Source organism: Semicossyphus pulcher, unplaced genomic scaffold, assembly GCF_022749685.1.
Source record: "Semicossyphus pulcher isolate SPU_LCO1_2020_fin unplaced genomic scaffold, fSemPul1.0.p SCAF_16, whole genome shotgun sequence".
In the NCBI taxonomy this organism is placed as follows: domain Eukaryota; kingdom Metazoa; phylum Chordata; class Actinopteri; order Labriformes; family Labridae; genus Semicossyphus; species Semicossyphus pulcher.
The window spans coordinates 21,768,197-21,786,407 of NW_027211670.1; the positions used below are offsets into that span (position 1 = coordinate 21,768,197).

General features: G+C 45.0%; 1 protein-coding gene across 1 annotated transcript; it reads right to left on the bottom strand.

Moving 5' to 3' along the window:
* Nucleotides 1-565: 565 nt before the first annotated feature.
* On the bottom strand, nucleotides 566-17,248 carry col1a1b (collagen, type I, alpha 1b). Its single transcript, XM_069664857.1, has 51 exons — nucleotides 17,029-17,248; nucleotides 15,352-15,546; nucleotides 14,780-14,805; nucleotides 14,566-14,601; nucleotides 13,737-13,829; nucleotides 13,164-13,232; nucleotides 13,029-13,073; nucleotides 12,834-12,887; nucleotides 12,469-12,522; nucleotides 12,278-12,331; nucleotides 12,130-12,183; nucleotides 11,990-12,043; nucleotides 11,851-11,895; nucleotides 11,694-11,747; nucleotides 11,534-11,578; nucleotides 11,376-11,429; nucleotides 10,466-10,564; nucleotides 10,330-10,374; nucleotides 10,144-10,242; nucleotides 9,998-10,051; nucleotides 9,802-9,909; nucleotides 9,014-9,067; nucleotides 8,773-8,871; nucleotides 8,624-8,677; nucleotides 8,409-8,507; nucleotides 8,222-8,275; nucleotides 8,039-8,092; nucleotides 7,896-7,949; nucleotides 7,727-7,780; nucleotides 7,470-7,514; nucleotides 7,280-7,378; nucleotides 6,296-6,403; nucleotides 5,889-5,996; nucleotides 5,565-5,618; nucleotides 5,389-5,442; nucleotides 5,165-5,272; nucleotides 5,015-5,068; nucleotides 4,866-4,919; nucleotides 4,615-4,776; nucleotides 4,427-4,534; nucleotides 4,209-4,316; nucleotides 4,010-4,063; nucleotides 3,797-3,904; nucleotides 3,658-3,711; nucleotides 3,456-3,563; nucleotides 3,307-3,360; nucleotides 2,976-3,083; nucleotides 2,608-2,890; nucleotides 2,336-2,520; nucleotides 1,986-2,228; nucleotides 566-1,875 (listed from the first exon to the last, which is right to left on the bottom strand). The coding sequence occupies exons 1-51, from the start codon at nucleotides 17,108-17,110 to the stop codon at nucleotides 1,729-1,731; spliced, it is 4,347 nt and encodes a 1,448-aa protein (XP_069520958.1). The 5' UTR covers nucleotides 17,111-17,248; the 3' UTR covers nucleotides 566-1,728.
* Nucleotides 17,249-18,211: the final 963 nt, after the last annotated feature.

The window sequence follows — 18,211 nt, forward strand, 5'->3', positions numbered from 1 at the left end:
GGGTTTCTATTTTGAAGCAGCTGTTGTTGCATAAGAAGTCCAGAAGGGGTCGCTGTTGTATTTTAATACAATTGATGAGGTTTTGGTTTGAGACACACATCTCCTTTCCTGTTAGGAAGTTCGGTAAAAGGTGAAACTTTTTCTAACATCTTCGTATTTTTGATTGACAGTGGAGATTAAATGACAATGTCTGAATCGCATTTGATTGTTGCTTTCGGCTGAATTTTATTTTATTTTAGGTCTGATTTTTAAGGGGATTTAGAAGCAGATTTCCTACAAAGTTTTTGTGTGTCATGAAGAAGAGCCAGGTCGTAGTTTTTTATCATTGGCCTTGTTTTCACTGCTGCTTAATAGAAATATACTCAGTGCAACTGTTGTGGAACAGTTGATTCCAGAACCTAATTAGTCATCTACATAACTCCGTTTTAACATCAGAGTTTCAGCGTTCATGGCCTCCTGAGGAAAATGTGAAATGCAGCTTGATTAAGAACTATTTTCTAAAGTCCTAACACCTGATTTCAGTTTCACAACAGTTGCAAAACAGGACAGTGAAAACATCCGCCACTGAGTAGACCACTTCACATGCTTTATTTCAGCACCCAAAATAATTAAAAACATCTCAATTTATTATACATGTACAAAATAAGTACAGAATCTCTCTTTTAAACCATGAAAGTGGGTCTGCTTCAATTTCTTTTTTAAGAAACCCTTCGCGAAAGACATCAACAAACAACATAAACAACAGGGTGGGAGATGTGTGCTGTTTCGTTCTTTTTTTTTTAGTGAAGAGGAGTTTTCCACAGGGGCAAAAAAAACAGACAGAAGGATGAACACTGAACACATGGGCAGGGAAATGATGTTGAACCAGAGGCACTCGCTTTTATCTACAGACATGATTGCATGCATTACATCTGCAGTGATCACCTTTTCTGAGGACCTCTTCCGTCAAACCAACACTTAAGAAGAAAACATTTGCAATGCAAAGACAACAAGAGTCAATTTAGTAGCACCAAAGGTTCTGCAGGCATTAGTGGCAATAATTACAGTATGACAGCGAGAGTTTCACTATCAAACACCAATAACCGGACCTCATTGAAATGGTAATAGCACCTTTGAATGGTTTTTGGTTTCCCCACAATAGACTCATGTAAAATCAACCCTTGTCAGTTAAGAAAAAAAAATGGGGTGACTTCTTGTTATGAGGTAGCCATCTACGTTTTGCAATCAAGGTGAGCTCCTCTGTCTCGTTTGCTTTTGTCTGAGCGACATTCAGGTGTTTTTCTATCTGCAAATTTAGCACAAGAAGACACTTCACACTTTTTACAATTTATTTAACACCAGAAAAATGGTACACATCACTTTGTTGTTTTCAATGTCCTTTCCGCAGTGGTAGAAAATGGCAAAAGTCACCTGTGTTTCATTGCGTGAGTGGATCTTTCTTTTTTTTTCTCAATCTCCAGGGGGAAATTTTACACAAGTATATATTATTTTCTTGTTGCCAGTTGAAACAAAAGATTCTTTTTAAAGTGTCCTTGTGGTTGGTTGAAGTAGCAGTCCAAAAAAAAACTTCTCATGATTGGAAAAAAAACATAAACACCGTCTTCAGTAGAGTGGTTTTAAGCATGTGGACCAATGGCAGCCGAATGAGTTTTGAATGCATAGAAAAAAGGATTTAGAGATGACTGCTAGAAAAAAAACAACAATGTCATGTCCATATTTCTTTCATTTTTACAAGAAGCAAACGGGGCCAACTTGGACGCCAAACTCCTGATCAGGTGCACCAACATCCATAGGAGCAATGTCAATGATGGGCAGGCGGGATGTTTTTGTTGTCTTGTAGTAGATGACTGTCTTGCCCCATGTGCCAGTGTGTGACTGTGGAGGGAAGAAAAAGAGAAAAGGTCAGATAAAGTGCTCTGTAAAGTGTTTTAAGAATCAAAATCGTGCTCATCATAAGATGATCTTTAATATTTCAGTGAACTCACCGTGCAGCCATCCTCGCTGACGCTGTATGTGAAGCGGCTGTTGCCCTCGGCTCTGATCTCGACGTCATTGGAGCCCTGGAGAAGCAGGGCCTTCTTCAGGTTGCCGGTGGCGGCGTCCATGTAGGCGATGCTGTTCTTGCAGTGGTAGGTGACGTTCTGAGAGACCTGGTTGGACATCAGGCGCATGAAGGTCATCTGGATGTTGACATCCTCGTGATCAGCACCATCGCTGCCATACTGGAACTGCAGGGTGGAGGGAGGAGAAGGCATTACTCTCACAGTCTTAACTGTACATATTTGATGGTCTCACAGTGATGAGGATGATGGTTTATTTTCTTTTTACTTCTTACCTGGAATCCACCGGTCATGGACTCGCTGAACCAGACGTGCTTCTTGATGTTCTTGCTGTTGTACCAGTTCTTCATGGGGACGCTGGATTCGCTGGGGTAGACGCAGGTCTCGCCGGTCTCCATGTTGCAGTGGACCTTAACGGCATCCAAAGCAGAGCCCTGGTTGGGATCCACCCAGTACATGCCTGTAACAGAAGAGCACAAACCGCTTTGAGTCCGAGTTCGTCCTTTCTTCATCTACAAGCACAATCGAGGCTCTGATCTGGACTCACCGCTCTTCCAGTCGGAGTGGCACATCCTCAGATCGCGGCACATGCGGGCGGGGCTCTTCTTGCTACCGTCGGGGCTGCGGATCTTCTCCACCCTCTGGGTCAGGGTCTTGAGGGTGGTGTCAACCTCCTGGTCACGATCGCGCATCATGTTGGGGTCGTCAGCGCGGTAGTGGCCGCCACGGTAGGGATCGGGGGCCTTCTCCTGGAGGGGCTGGCTGATGATGTCAGCTGCAGGTCCGGGTGCGCCAGGGGGTCCAGGAAGTCCAGGAGCTCCAGGGGGACCCTGTTTTGAGACACCACAGATGAATAAACTGCAGGAATATACCAATTGTCTGAACGTACAAGTATTTGGTTGTAGTGCAACTTACACTAGGGCCCATCTCTCCATTGCGACCGCGAGGTCCAGGGGGTCCGATGGGTCCGGGCAGACCGTTCATGCCATCCTTACCAGGGGAGCCATTAGATCCAGAAGGTCCCTATGGATCAAAGACCACATGATCACTTAATGAGAGAAAAACATACTTCATAACTCCTGCTTGCCTATCAAACTTCTGGAACAATGAAATACTCTCTACACTGCTGATTTTATTTTACTTTTGCTTCTGGCTTAATATAAAACAGCTGTAGTAGACTAAAAATAGACTCTCCAAGCACCAAACTGCTAGATAATTCATGTTCTTGTAAAACAGATGTACTCACTCTTGGTCCAGCAGGTCCGTTGGCACCAGCAGGTCCTCTCTCTCCAGAGCCTCCCTACAGGCAGAAAGAAGAATATCATATATTTGCAGAGAAAATGCAAGAAAAGTTAAGGATGTTTCAACTTTAGCACACTTGGATCAGTTACTTACAGCAGGTCCGGGCAGACCCTGCATGCCAGTGAATCCTCTATGTCCCTTGTGGCCTCTGTCTCCAGCCTCACCAGCCTCTCCTCTGTCTCCCTTTGATCCAGCAGGTCCCTGAAAAAAAGACAACAGGAGGTCAGCGTGACTGGAGCACCATTTAAAAATGTAATATTTGTTACCGATGCTTGTTTTGTTGGGGTGAACGTACAGCAGGACCACGGACACCAGCGGGACCAGAAGGGCCAGCAGGACCAGCGGCACCCTGAAGGAAAGACGGAAAACCAGGTTCAAATAAAATCCCAATTTAGAGTCATTTTTCAACAGGATGAAGGAAAGAAGGGGCGTACACTCTCTCCACGGTCACCAGTCTTTCCAGAGGGGCCAAAAGCACCGGGGGGTCCAGGGGCACCAGGGGGTCCTGGGGCTCCAGCCATGCCAGACTCTCCACGGTCTCCCTATAGAGGCAAATCTCCAGTTAGACAATGCTAGGCTTACGTTTGGTTTTAAATATTAAAGGAGGCTTAAGAATGATGGGAGCTAATCCAGAGGAGGAGTATCACCTTGGGTCCAGAAACTCCATCGCGACCAGGGGCACCATCATGACCGGTAGATCCCTGTGGAGGAGCAGATGGATGGACAATAGTTAAAGGACTTGATGATTAGCTAAATGCTTGCTGTTTATCAGCTCTAATGAAGTGCATCATTCACAAATGGAAGCGGATGATGGATGAGTATTCAGCAGGTTTCTAGGCCTCATACCTCACGACCAGCCTCTCCGGAAGCACCAGAGAGTCCAGGAGGTCCGGCAGGTCCGGGGGGTCCGCGCTCACCAACAAGTCCAGAAGGTCCCTGCTTTCCAGGCTCACCCTGAAGGGAAAGGAAGACGGGTCAGATCTCTAACGCAAAGTGGTGCTGTCCTCAAGAGTGAAGTCAAAGTTCTACATTTATCACTATATGGAAATAAAACAAATACTCACAGATTTTCCAGGCATACCAGAGAAACCACGCTCTCCACGCAGTCCAGGGAGACCGACACCACCACGCTGTCCGTTCAAACCTCCAGGTCCGGGGATACCAGCGGGGCCCTGCGCAGAACAACACAGTCATCAGTCACAGAAACCACTGTGACGTTATCATCAGGATACATCTACTGCAGGATACTCACTGGGCTTCCATCATTGCCAGGAGATCCCTTCTCTCCACTTTGTCCTGGGGCTCCAACAGCACCACCCTCACCGGGGCGACCAGCGGGTCCAGGCTCACCACGTCCTCCTCGGGCTCCATCTTTGCCGACAGGTCCGGCGGGTCCAGGGGCTCCAGAGGCTCCCTTCAGAGGATTACAGTCATTGATTTAGACTCTGCTGGAGGTCATAATGCTGAGAGACAAACAGATTGTGTGGGGCAGGAGGGACTTACAGAGGGGCCAGGGGGTCCAACTCTGCCAGCAGGTCCGGGGAAACCAGTAGCACCCTAAACACAGATGTAAAAAAGACAAAGGAGGTGAGAAGAAGCGTCACGTTTCATCACTCAAGGCTTTAAAACCTCACATGCTGACGGGTACTCACAGGAGATCCAACACCACCACGAGCACCTTTGGGTCCAGCAGGACCAGCGGGTCCCTGATGAAGAAAGAAAGTTAAAAACGATCAAATCCTCTTCTTTGATTCTTCACTCTGAACTTTTAGTTTGTGCATCTGTGTGATATGTAGGCCCACCTGAGGTCCAGCACCTCCAACAGGTCCAGCGGATCCAGGAGCACCAGCGTCTCCCTTGGGTCCAGTGTCACCATTCTCTCCCTTGGCACCAGGCTGTCCATCAGCACCCTTTCATTGGAGGAAGAGACAAAACAGTTGAACACATGCTTTGATCTTAAATGGATGGAAAGCATCTAAATCTGAAGACAAGGAGGAGTTCATGGATGAATGTTTGAGGTTCTTACAGGAGGTCCAGCAAATCCAGCGGGTCCGCCGGGTCCGGCCTCTCCACGCTCACCCTGTGGAAGTAGAAGAAGAGGGTCAGGTTCTCGGTATCTCGTACTGAAGATACAAATCCAGTAAAAAGATGAATTTGTTTGTTTTGTAGTCTTCAATCAGGTGTGTTTGGAGAATAACTTACAGGGGAACCACGAGAACCGGTGGGTCCAGAAACACCGACGGCACCACCCTCACCCTAAAGCAGAGGTGGAGGAGAAAAGAGGTCAGAACGAGCTATAAAATACTACTGAATACAGACATATTATAATACATATCTTCATACTATTGTATTATCTGAGATGATCATGCAGAAGCAGAAGAACAATTATTATCATATAATAAAGGTTTATAAATAAAGATACATTTAAGGGGGGATCAAAGGATACAGGAAACACAATCCAGCAGTGATCATGAAACTGGATCGCTGGTATTTAAAGGATTAAATTAAAGTTTACTCCCGTCTCACCTTCTCACCCTGAGCACCAGGAGGTCCTGGGAGGCCAATAGCACCAGTCATACCACGCACGCCATCTTTGCCAGGGGCACCTTCACCTCCCTTGCCGCCACCGTCTCCCTGAAGAAGGAGAAAGTGAATAAAGGTTTATTAACTTTACAAACCCTTAATTAGCTACAGCTTATTCTATCTGAAGCAATCCTTACCAGAACTAAAATATGAAGATAAAAACATCCCAAACTAAAAGAAGCTGTTTTCATTCTCTACCAGTGAATCAAGAAGAGTTTCCTGTTTGTCCTGATAAACACTAATTATCATGTTGTATCATGCTCTAATGAAATATAAGACATTGTAAACCTTGTACAACAATCTTTGACAAATCTGTATTTAACAAATGATTCATATTATATTATACTTACTCTCTCTCCCTTGACTCCGGGGAGACCAGCAGCTCCACGCTCACCGGGCATTCCCTGCATACCTGGGGGTCCCTGACCACCGGGGGCACCACCAGCACCGGCCTCTCCCTGCACACACACACAAACAAACAATCAGGAAGAATTAAACACTTGATAATCTTCCCTCAACATGTGGGTTTAAAGTGGATCTGTGGGGTTTTCACGTTTCTGTGTCGGTTATAATAACAATAATAATCCTTTCTATTAATATCTTTAATTTTGAGAACGTTACTACTCTGCAGCAGCTTCTTCTACACCTAAACGTCGGTAGAGACGTCTACAGAGAGGTCAAACAAAGGATGGACTGAAGTGTTCTTTTTAATAGACGAGTTTGTGATGCGTCTTAAAGGCTTCACCAGCTGCTCTATTCGACTGTGAGAAACTGATTGACGTTTTAGGGCGCAAGATTGTGCTGAAAATGTCAGCGGGAACTTTTTAAATGTGTCTGGTTTGAACCTGATCTTTTATATGTAAATGGTTAAGCACCTTTATTTGCATTAAAAGAAATATTAAGGGAGAAAAGAGAAGATTTGTCCTGTGCTGACATGTCCGTTGATACATGTGTTTTGATCATCTCAGAGATAAGAATGTGAACACAACGGAAAGTACTTCAATCCTTGAGGTAGGGATATTTTTCCAGTGAATACCAGAACACAGTGTTTCATTAAGATGTCTAATATTTTGTGGAGTTAAAGGGTTAAATGCTAGAATGAGGCAGTGATAGAGTACGGATATTTAACAATGGGGATCACATGGCAGGAAGAACGTTTTGTACTGTGTTATCATGCTGGATCCATTTATTGTAATATTGTGAAGGTGTTTTTTAAAGCTTCCGTTCTTTGGAGTCCTGATTGAATGTGTTTCTGTATTCTAAAACAAAAAATAACTCGTGTTTGAGTTGGGTAACTACTTGTCTTTGTTCTTTCAGGTTTATTTTTCACCCACCTTAGCTCCATCGCTACCAGCGGGGCCAGTAGATCCACGGGGTCCAGTTGGTCCAGCAACACCGGGAGCGCCGCGCTCACCAGGGAAACCTCTGTCGCCCTAACGGGAGAGAAGGGACACGCGTCGGTCACAAACGGTTTTAGGCTAACGGAGAGAGGAACCGTGTTTAGAATGAGTGAAGAATACTTACTCTGGATCCAGATGGGCCGTGGGGTCCGCCCTCACCGGGACCACCCTGAACACAAGAGGAAGAAGATTTATGTCAACATGATCTCCAACAGGAAACCAGCAAAGGCAGGTGTGTGATGACAAGGGTCAAAAAGTATGCATATAAAATGAATATAATTTACTGTTTACTGGACATCGAAGAACATATCGTGTCTACTATAAGATCAGGCATGCTTGAACAGCGACTGAATGAAACACACATGAATGGTGACCTCTTACCTGCTCACCAGGCTTGCCAGTCTCACCAGTAGCACCTTGGGGTCCGGGAAGACCCTGCACAAGAAAGAAAGAAGGAACATTGAAGCTTTAACGAGCAGAAATGTGACACACAGATCATGAGTGCATCATGACAGTACCCAGGCTGCTGAGGCGATGTCCCAACACCTACCTGGAATCCAGGAGAACCGACAGGTCCCTGCTCTCCCTTCTCTCCAGCAGGTCCCTGCACAGAAAGAACAATTGATGATGATGATGAAACCTTAAATCTGGTGATCTGTTGGTTACTGTGAATCAGGTGAATCAGATACGTACAGCGGGGCCAGAAGGTCCAGGAGCACCAACATCACCATCTTTGCCGGGTGCACCCTGAGAACAAAAACCAAACCAGTGATCAGCTGTTTTTATGTTCTTATTCTGGACTTTTATTTTGAAAAAGAAAATATATTTTACATAAAGAGTTTGAGTTTTATTATTTCAAATTATAAAAGTACTTACAACTGAGCCAGTGGCACCAGCAGGTCCTCTCTCTCCACCCTTACCAGACTCGCCCTGTTAAAAAGAACAGAGTCCAAACTTACATCTGCCATAAAGGAGATCCTGCATCAGTGCTGCCGTTAGATGGATTAGATCAACAAATTATCATATACAGGCGCCTTTTTTGAAACAAGATGACTTGACTCACAGCGGCTCCCTTGGGTCCGGGGAATCCCATAACTCCAGGCTGTCCTCTGGATCCAGCGGGTCCACCAGGTCCGGAGCGTCCATCTTGTCCGGGGGCACCCTGAAGATCATCAGAGGACAGGAGAGAACTGAGAAAGGACTCTCCTATCATGTTTAAACGCAGCAGTTCTTCAATGTATTAAAAAGAGTCGGTTAAAAGCTTTCATCAGAACTTACAGAAGGTCCAGCTTTGCCGTCAGGGCCGGGGCTGCCAGGGCTACCAGTCACACCCTATGGGAGAGATATGACATGATGAGTATGAACACAAATATTCAGTGTGATTAACAGGATGTGTTGGATGTGAGGAAACCGGCTGCAGAGCTCACCTTGGATCCAGGAGCGCCAGGAGCACCGGGGCTTCCAGACTCACCAGTGGCTCCCTGAGCTCCCAAAGCTCCGGGGGCACCACGCTCACCGGGGGCTCCCTGTGGAACGACAGGAGAAGAGTCAGGAGGACAGAAGACGATAGATCTGAGCAGTTTATTGTAAGAGTAGATCGATATCAGGTTCCTTTCAAACTTTCTCTGCAGCTGCTCGAGGCCTCATTGTGTCGATTCACCGACTCACCTTGCCACCAGCACCTCCATCAGCACCAGGGAAACCACGAGCACCAGGTCCACCCTGATGGAAACACAGACACACCAAACAAGTCAGTAAGTTTGCTGGAACAGCAGTTTAACCCTCTGGGACTACAACCTACTGTAATGTGCAGAAACATTGATTAAATGATTTAAAGATATACTCTCGAAGATTGTCATTTAAATAAATGTCTGTTAAGTCTCTTTCTATCGCTGAATGCAGTAACACAATGGTGACTGAGCCTATGGCCCACTGATGAACGCCTTTGCATTTGCAGTATTACAGACTGGGTGTCACAAGCGGCGCCCAGTTAGTGACGCGTTTTCCATCAGCCAGCAGTGGTTGGTCTGCCAGAGAGGGTAGGCGGAGCTAAGCGGCTGCTTTTCCGGTCTCTGCAAGTGTTGCGAGTAAACAGTAATCTAATATGGCTGAACAAATAAAGAAAAGATGGATGACTACAGATACAACTTCAACAAGAAGTGAAAATCCAAAGAAAAAGAAACAAACTCGACGCTCAGATGAAGCAAACAGTCTAAAAAGGAAAGCGACCGTCAGCCAGGAAAATCAAGATTTACAACCGGAGCCAACCGTGGACGTCACACATGCAGCACTGTCTGTGGAAAGTGTGCTCCCGCAATTACCGTTTATCACCATAGGTGCCGCCAAAGAGAACGAATTTGAGAGCTTCGAGATTACAACTTTAAACACGGAGGTTTGCTTCATTGATACGTTAAAGTGCTACGCTGCAGGATGACGTGAAGGAGGAAGTAACATACACGCTCTCCAGAGGGTCCACGGGGTCCAGCACCACCGGGCTCTCCACGGCCTCCTCTCTTTCCTTCCTCACCAGCGGGGCCGGCAAGTCCCTGAAGTCCAACTGCGCCCTGAAGGAGGATGCAAGAGCTTTAGAAAAACTTGTTCCCTGAAATCACACAGAATAAACACGAAAGCAGGAGTGTGTTTCAAACTCACATTTTCTCCCTTGGAACCAGGCTCTCCCTTAGGACCAGGAGCACCATGGTCACCCTGTCGGCAGGAACACACATCAGGTGAGTCTGGCTCTCATTGACAAAACATTTGCTGAACCAAAACTCTTAATTGACACAATCACTACTCACGCTGTTACCCTTGGCACCAGGAGCACCAACAGCTCCCTGAGCTCCAGCGGGACCGCGAGAGCCGGGGAAACCAGAAGCACCAGCGATACCGGAAGCACCCTGTGGGAGAGAGAGCGTCGCGGTGTCAGGACGCCTCGCGTGCAGGACTCATGTGGATTACATGTGACGAGTGGGTTTGATACTTACAGGAGAACCCTTAGCACCAGGGGAGCCATCAGATCCGGGGGCGCCCTGAGAGAGGAAATAACAAGCTGAGTTAATTTGAATTGTTTGGTTTTTTTAAAGGAAAAGAAAGGAAGATGAAGTCGGGTGATCTACTCACAGCAGCTCCAGCGGGTCCAGCAGGTCCGGGGTTACCAGGCTCACCACGAGCTCCCTGGGGTCCCTCAGATCCACGGCCTCCCTGAGGACCGGACTCTCCCTGCGCAGAGGAGCAACAGGGTGTCAGACGGATCGATATTTTGTGCAAATAAATTACAGATGAAAGAAAAGTCAGTAGTCAGACAGCTTGCACTAAGATGCTGCGTTACAAATAAACAGTCTAAATAGAGACAACAGTGTCCAGACCTGTTCTGTTTCTTATTAATATACGCCCAGTCTGTTTGACCTCATAACAGGTGTTACAGGATGTTATCACAGATCCTTCACTGATGGTAAAAGAGAGAGGAGAGGAGGGGGGCACCAGAGGTAAGCAGGTCTACTGATGCCATCTGGTGGCTGAAGTGTTCACCTGGGCTTAAACACATCAAGCCTAACGGGTGGTTTTCAGTTTGAATCAAATGTCGACGACATAGAGAGGACAGGATCCGTTAAATTTGGGATTAGAAGTGTCTCGTGTCTAGCGTCACTGTCAGGTGAAAGGAGTTTATCCCTGCAGACTAATAGTGGCTTCAAAGGACGCCTCCTTGTATCCACCTGCATATAATAGACGGGCTAATATTGTAAAAGTTGTGTCATATTCTTCCTTTGTTTCAATCAGACATTCTGCATGTCAGACGTATACATATATATATATATATGTATACATTTTGCTCTTCTGTTTGGTTTTAAGTGTGTTACTCTACATGCCTCCACGTTGGCCCTTCAGGGACAAGTAAAGAGATTTGATTGAATTGAATTGTGTTAAAAGGCTGCAGCTTTAAACTCACCCAGCTTGAAACACACCTAGCAAGCTCAGCAAACTGTGCTCAAATGTATTGGATTTGATAGATCTAATCAATATGGAGACTGACCTTAGCTCCAGCACCACCGGGGAATCCAGGGGGACCAGAAGGTCCAGTAGGTCCCTGAAATATAAAGAGAGACAACCATAAATGTCACAGTTCTTCAAAGCCTTAAATATAGCATCATGTGATGATGTCACTACACCTTAGTAAAAAGCAATACTTACAGGGGGTCCAGCAGCACCGCCGTTTCCATCATTACCACGAGCACCCTGCAGAGGAGGAGGAGCAGATTAGGACAGAGTGAAATTTGCAGTAGTGGATTCAAATCAAACTTTATTAGGAGCTGTAAACACTAAATGAAATTGACATGAAAGTTGTGCTTACAGATGGGCCAGGAGGTCCGGGACGTCCTCTCTCACCAGGCAGACCACGACCACCCTACAAAAGACACGTTACATTTTAAGTGTTGCATCTGATCTTTACTACGAGTACACAAGCATGCACGCGTCAACATATTGATTGTTGTGAGACAAGAACGTACCATGGCACCAGGCATGCCGTTCTCACCGGAACCACCAGCCTCTCCCTGTGGACAAACGCAGAGGGAAGAACTGAAATGTAGGTTCAGTGTATCACGAGAATCCTCTTTTAGTGAGCAACAGTACTTCCTGTTATCCTACCTTGGGTCCAGAGGGTCCAGCGTCTCCCTTAGCTCCATCCAGACCACTGAATCCCTGTGCACAAAATCAATCAGGTCAGCCACCGCTCATTACATCCTCACAGACGATGCTTTCTGTGTTACACGTTCCTCTAAACTTACTCTGTGTCCCTTGATGCCGGGGAGTCCAGGGGTTCCGGGGAATCCACGAGCACCCTGCGGAAGAATAACGAGAGATACGTGTCAAAAACAACATGGATGATAACTTCCAGCAATGAGGAATAGCCATCCTTCAATGGGCCTCACTCACCTGAGGGCCAGCAGCTCCACGCTCGCCGGGGCGACCAGCTTTGCCGGGCTCACCCTGTTGAAGAAAAGGAGAGGAGGTTAGTATGCGCTGATCGTTGTGGAAGTGTTACCCCAAACGAAGGAAGTCGTTTGAACAACATCCCAAGAAGTATGTCATAAACATGGATAGACGATAATCAATAAATCCCTTACATCATCTCCGTTCTTTCCAGGGGGGCCAGATGGACCACGAGAACCCATGGCACCCTAAAACAACAACAAACATCTGGATTAGCACCAAGTGAATGTTCAATATGAGAAGACAATGGCTGTGAGAAGCCTCGTTGTCATTCAGGGGCATTCAGCGGTATCTATCAATCACTGCACATGTGTGTCAGTGGGTCAGCGAGGACAGGAAGTGGGTTACGGAGTACAGGAAGTAAAGAGGAAGTATCAATAACAACATGCAGATTTCTGGGTTTTCTCGTTCACTTTAAAGTGAAATGCAGATAAAGCAGACATGTTCCTCCTAAACTCTACAAGAGAAATATTTATAATAGAACATTTTGTTTACTCACAGAAGCTCCAGGCTCACCAGGCTCACCAGGGGGGCCGGTGAAACCCTGAGGACCCTGATGGACGACAAGAACCAGCGATTAACACAATATCTTCACATTCATCGTGGATGCAGTGTCACGTATCTCACGCAAGAAAAGAAACTGGACGGAATATTATAAATGTATCGTCATGTGACTCATAAGGGGAATACTTACAGAGGAGCCAGGGGATCCAGGAGGACCACGAGGACCCATGGCACCCTGCGGTGAAGAAGAAAGACGTAAGATATCTCTTGATTCGTCTGCAAAATCTAAATACAGGTATGTTGAGAAAGAGCAAAGGCTTCATACCATTGGGCCAGGAACAGCTGGGCCGCTGGATTTGGAGTGGTCTGAGTAGCTCATTTGAGGAGAGTAGCTCTGTGAGGGGAGAGCAGAAAGAGTTAGTCACTGAGCTTTGGAGAAACAACATTTATAAGTGCTGTTTAGATTCAGTGAAGCACAAAAACATGAGCTGAAAGCTGATAAGTGTGTTTTTGACATAGTCACTAACTCTAAATCACATGCTACAGTAAAGGGGTTTATATTTGGGCAGTGGGGTAAACATCTCTGATCAATCCAGTAGCACAAATATAAAGTTAACTTGAAAAAGGCTACAAAGGATGTATCGATTTAAGTCAGTGAGTGAAGAAGCAATGTGCAGGAAGTCTCTCCTTTTGCACGAAGCTTCGCCCGCTGATCTTTCTTATTAAGGGCGTAAACGGAGAAACAGAAATAGATCTTAGTAGAAGCCAGAGAGCCGTCAACATGGCTGCATGTTCCAACGTGGACTATCACTGGTTTTTAAGTCTCATTTGTAAACAGCTGAGTCATCTACAAATCGAATCCAGCGCTTCTTGGACGCTCTGACTTGGAGATACTTACTCCGCCAAGGCCAGGGGGGCCAGGGGGTCCGGGAGGTCCGGGAAGGCCAGGCTGTCCGTCAAGTCCATCATTGCCAGGAGGTCCAGGAACTCCCTGTAAGAAAGACAAACTTTAATTGAATAATTGCATGTTTTCATGAATGTAATTCATCTTGCGGTGTGAAGAAAATCATAGCTCGTGTTATAAATCCATACTGACACATTCAAATAGCAAATATACGTCTCTCTCTCTTTAACTTCTTTATGTTTTCATTCTTATTTTCAGTCATTTTATATTAATAGAAGCACAATAATGCTGCTTAGAATCATATATAAAGGAGTTTTTTGAGTGTTGCTTGTTTGTCATTTTATAAATCCATTTGCATTATATGACCTTTGAACTTTGCATGACCTTTTGACCTTGTGACCTAGTTATCGAAGGTCATCAGAAACATTAATGTCCTAGTAGCTCTGCCGGTATTTAGATTAGTTTGTCAAGATGAATATAGAACACCACTACGGAAATGTTTATATTTTATATATTATATTTTCACGAGCGGTTACAAACGATTTAAATAATTAATCACATGTGATGCAGAAGATGCATGAAATGTACTCAAAGGCAACTAAAACAGAATAAGCCAATAGAATTTTTAAACAAAACTGCTGGGACACACTGATGTATTTGTTTTGGCAAAAATGTGCCTGATCGAGTATTAACATATTCAAAATATCTAACAGTCTTGTCCCCAATCAGTTGTAGCACATATATACAACAGTTGTCATTTGCAGGACAAAAAATGTCTCCATAGCAGAACAATGATGATGAGAGTAAAAGATGTGAAACCTACCCTGTCTCCCTTGTCGCCGTTAGGTCCCTTTATTGTCTACGGACAGATGGAAAAAGGGAGTTAGGCTATGCTGCAATGTTTCATCCACACTGTAAAACACTCGTGCGTGGTCTAGAACACAAGCAGCCATAATGTCAAACTCAATTGGTTCATGCCAACGTCTCCAAAGAGAGACCAATATGAAGTTTCAAACCAAGTTAAAAGGGCAAAATACCTCGTCCACTGGTGGCTCCAGGGTTGCTACAGAACCAATGGAGAGAAAGAAAATGTCAACACGACTTGAACATTTATTTGAGACACATTCATAACTTTACTAAATAAAATAAAATGTTTAAGGTAGATTATAAGGAAGCTTTCTAAAGCAGGTCTAGGCTGGGAGAAATAAAAAACGTATTTTATTTAATATTTAAAAGCACATATGTTTTACTTTACACATCATATCTGGTGAAATGATGTCATGTTTTTACGTAGACGTGAGTCCCTGCAGTCTCACTGCACAGGTAGGCATGCTGGGAAATTACATTTGCATGCCAGACTTCACCAAAGAGCAGGTATAATCCATCGTTAAATGAATGAATATTGCAAATAAAATGGACAAAAGGTAAATCCAAAGCGATATTTTCTGTATTAAAATCCTCTGGAGAGCAGGCAGGCTTAGGGCCTCAAGTCCACATGTGGCCAGAGAGAGAGCCATGGGTCGCCACAGCAGAGGTGGGAGGCGCTAGGTGGCGCCAAAAAAGCTAATCGACCACAGATTTGGTGAGGTGAAGGATGAAGGTGAAGTACCCTCAGGGTCAGGGCAGATAGGGCAGCACTCTCCGTCTGGGATGATGGGATCAGCACAGTCGGAAGTGTCCTCGCAGATCACCTCGTCGCACATGACGGTTCCACTGTCGCAGACGCAGATCTGGCAGGGCTCTGGTTTCCATACATCCTTATCGTTGTACAACTGTCCTTCTAATGTGCAGCTGCCGAATGTCTCTGCGGGGGAAAAACAACAGTGAGTTTAGTCAAATTTAGTCGTCCAAAAACAGAGTAAATATTCTCGGTTTAGTCTAATAACATGCCAAAAAGTAAATTTGAGTGGTAAATTAACTCTGTACAATGTGCTGGCAAAATGTAGTCTGGGAGAGGCCTGCACAGATGTGCAACATATGGGAACCAGATGTGCCCAATAGGCCTAAATCACACATCAGGCTTTGATTACAAAACAGCATAATATTAACACAATGATTATTTAGCCAAGCAGATTTATGTGATGTGTGTTCTTCTTTAGGTTTGGTACCTATTCCACTCTCTTGTGCTAACCTGAGAACCTGTGCTATTCTTGTAGGATAGGGGCTTCATTTAGGTGCAGCAAAGTCCCAGACAAAGACTCTTAATTATCTCAAAATCTGCTGTATGGTGCCTCATCTGTGAGCAGGAACAGAGATTATAATAACGTCTAAAATCAGTGCCTATCAACAGGAGGAACACATTTCTGAGCCTGGCTATTTTACAATACAGGCCATGGTGAAGAAAACGTCACAATCCAACACTTAGGATCAGGTTTTCTCCTCAAAGGCTGAGTGGAAAATTTTACCAGGCCCTAATCACATTTCAGGCTGCTGGACGTGAGGTTGGGTTAGTTGGTTGTGGGTGGACCGAGGTTTGGAGGATGGATGCAGAAAGTTCCCGTTTGTGCCACTAAGCGGCGCTGTTAACCCACAAAGCGAGATCTTCCGCACCCTTCTCTGTATGGTGATTAATTGATGTCTAGACTTTTGCACTGTCGACGTCAGACTTCAGCAATTTTTCCATTGTCCTCTTTTTTCCAAAAAACAAATTCTAGTTTTGCACAAACTTGAAAATGTCATCTTATTCAATGTGCCATTCTTATGAAGCTTTAGTGCAGGAGTTTAACCTTAAAACGGCTGAAACGGTCTAAATGTATCATGTTTGGCTCCCCCAAAACCCTCCTATTGATGCGTTAGGATTAAAACTAGAGAGAAAAATCAAAGCATTAGAGTCTACAGACTTTGGAACGTATTGTACAGTTGGATGAAATCTTCCTACAACTGGTGAAAACTGCTTTCCAAACAACTTATAATCAATCAAGATTTTATCAAATTCATTTGCTTTTTTGAAGTTTACGGTTGTGCCAAGCTTCAACTCCCTTTGAACCCAATGTCCTGTCATTGCGCATCAGAGAAAGTGCAGCTGCGCCCCTCATGTCTGCGCTCCAGCACGCGGACGCACAGAGCGAGTATGTGCGCGTCAAGGAGAGAAGCAAACGGTAAAAGGAACGTCCTATAAATCCCTATTCGCTTCCAGATCAAGTAACATCTCTGCCTATTGGAGTCATGTATCCTGCAGAGGACGATCGGCTCCAACAAACTGCTCAGCATCCTTGCAGGCTATCCACATCCTTAGGGTGCCACAGTCCCAAAACAACTCAAATCAATATGTGAAAGTGATACTTACGATCATCCTCGCCTTGACCTCTGACCAAAAGCACTGCTGCGCTGAGCAACAGCGCTAACCGAATATCCACAAAGCTGAACATGTCTAAATATTAGACATGTAGATTCTTTGTGGCAAAGGGGGAATCCTTTTTCTCCTCAGACACCACTCATACACGGTAGGGTCCGGTCTGTGTACAACTCCAATCCAGACCCTAGCAGAAACTCCCTACTGCCTAAACAAATGAGTTAGCTTGGCTTTTATATGCCAGAAGTTTTGGGGAGGTCCTGTGCGCACCAGATAACTTGTACATGTTCAAGTAAGAGAGTCCCTCCCTCATCAGAGAGGGGGGCCGTCTTAAAACATGTCAAACAAGTTCACGTTTCAGCTCAAACGTGGATGATGAGGACACTCATCACTTACACGACTACTTTCCACCGTTCAGACGCGTTTTAACATCCTCTCCCTCTCCATGGACTTTTCCTTTTTGAGACTTTGTTTGGGGTGTCTTATCTTTCCTGCATCCAAACTGAGACATTGTGTCGCTGAGCTGATGTTGGACTGGATGATTTTGTGAAGCTTTGCCTTCATTAGAACCCGATTTATTAAGGACATGGCCGAGTGGCTGAAGACTGGCGTAATCTCAGACGTGCAGACAGTTATTCGTTTTGAATTCCTCCATTTTATTAGAGCTTTGGCTCATTTTTTTCCTCAGAAAAGAAAGCAAGGGTTAAGAATGATGTCTTTCGACGTGGTGTCTGCTAACGTGGGGCGTGCGTAATTTACGCACGAAGAGCAAGCCAGAGACAGATTATCTGAGGCTCCTTAAATGTTGGACTAAATGATATCACCTGCACAAGTTATTTAAAGCTCCTGTGCGTTGCAGACATTTCTGGAGGGGGGAATCCTGCTCTTTACATCATTAAACTTTTGGGTAAACTGTGGGCCTATACACTTTGTGAGTAACAAGCACTGGCAGGGAACAGCAATTTCCAATCAGCAAACTGTGCAGAACAATGTCTTCATGATTAAATATAACTTTGGGCACACATTTTATCCAGTGAACGTTTTTACACATCTACAGTTGCTAACCTTAAGTCATAATTTTCCCTATTATTATCCTATGTCCTTCTCATTATTATCAACTTACTCTTTCATGCAAATAAAAGTATTAAATAGTCAGCCAATAATAATGCCTTCTTTT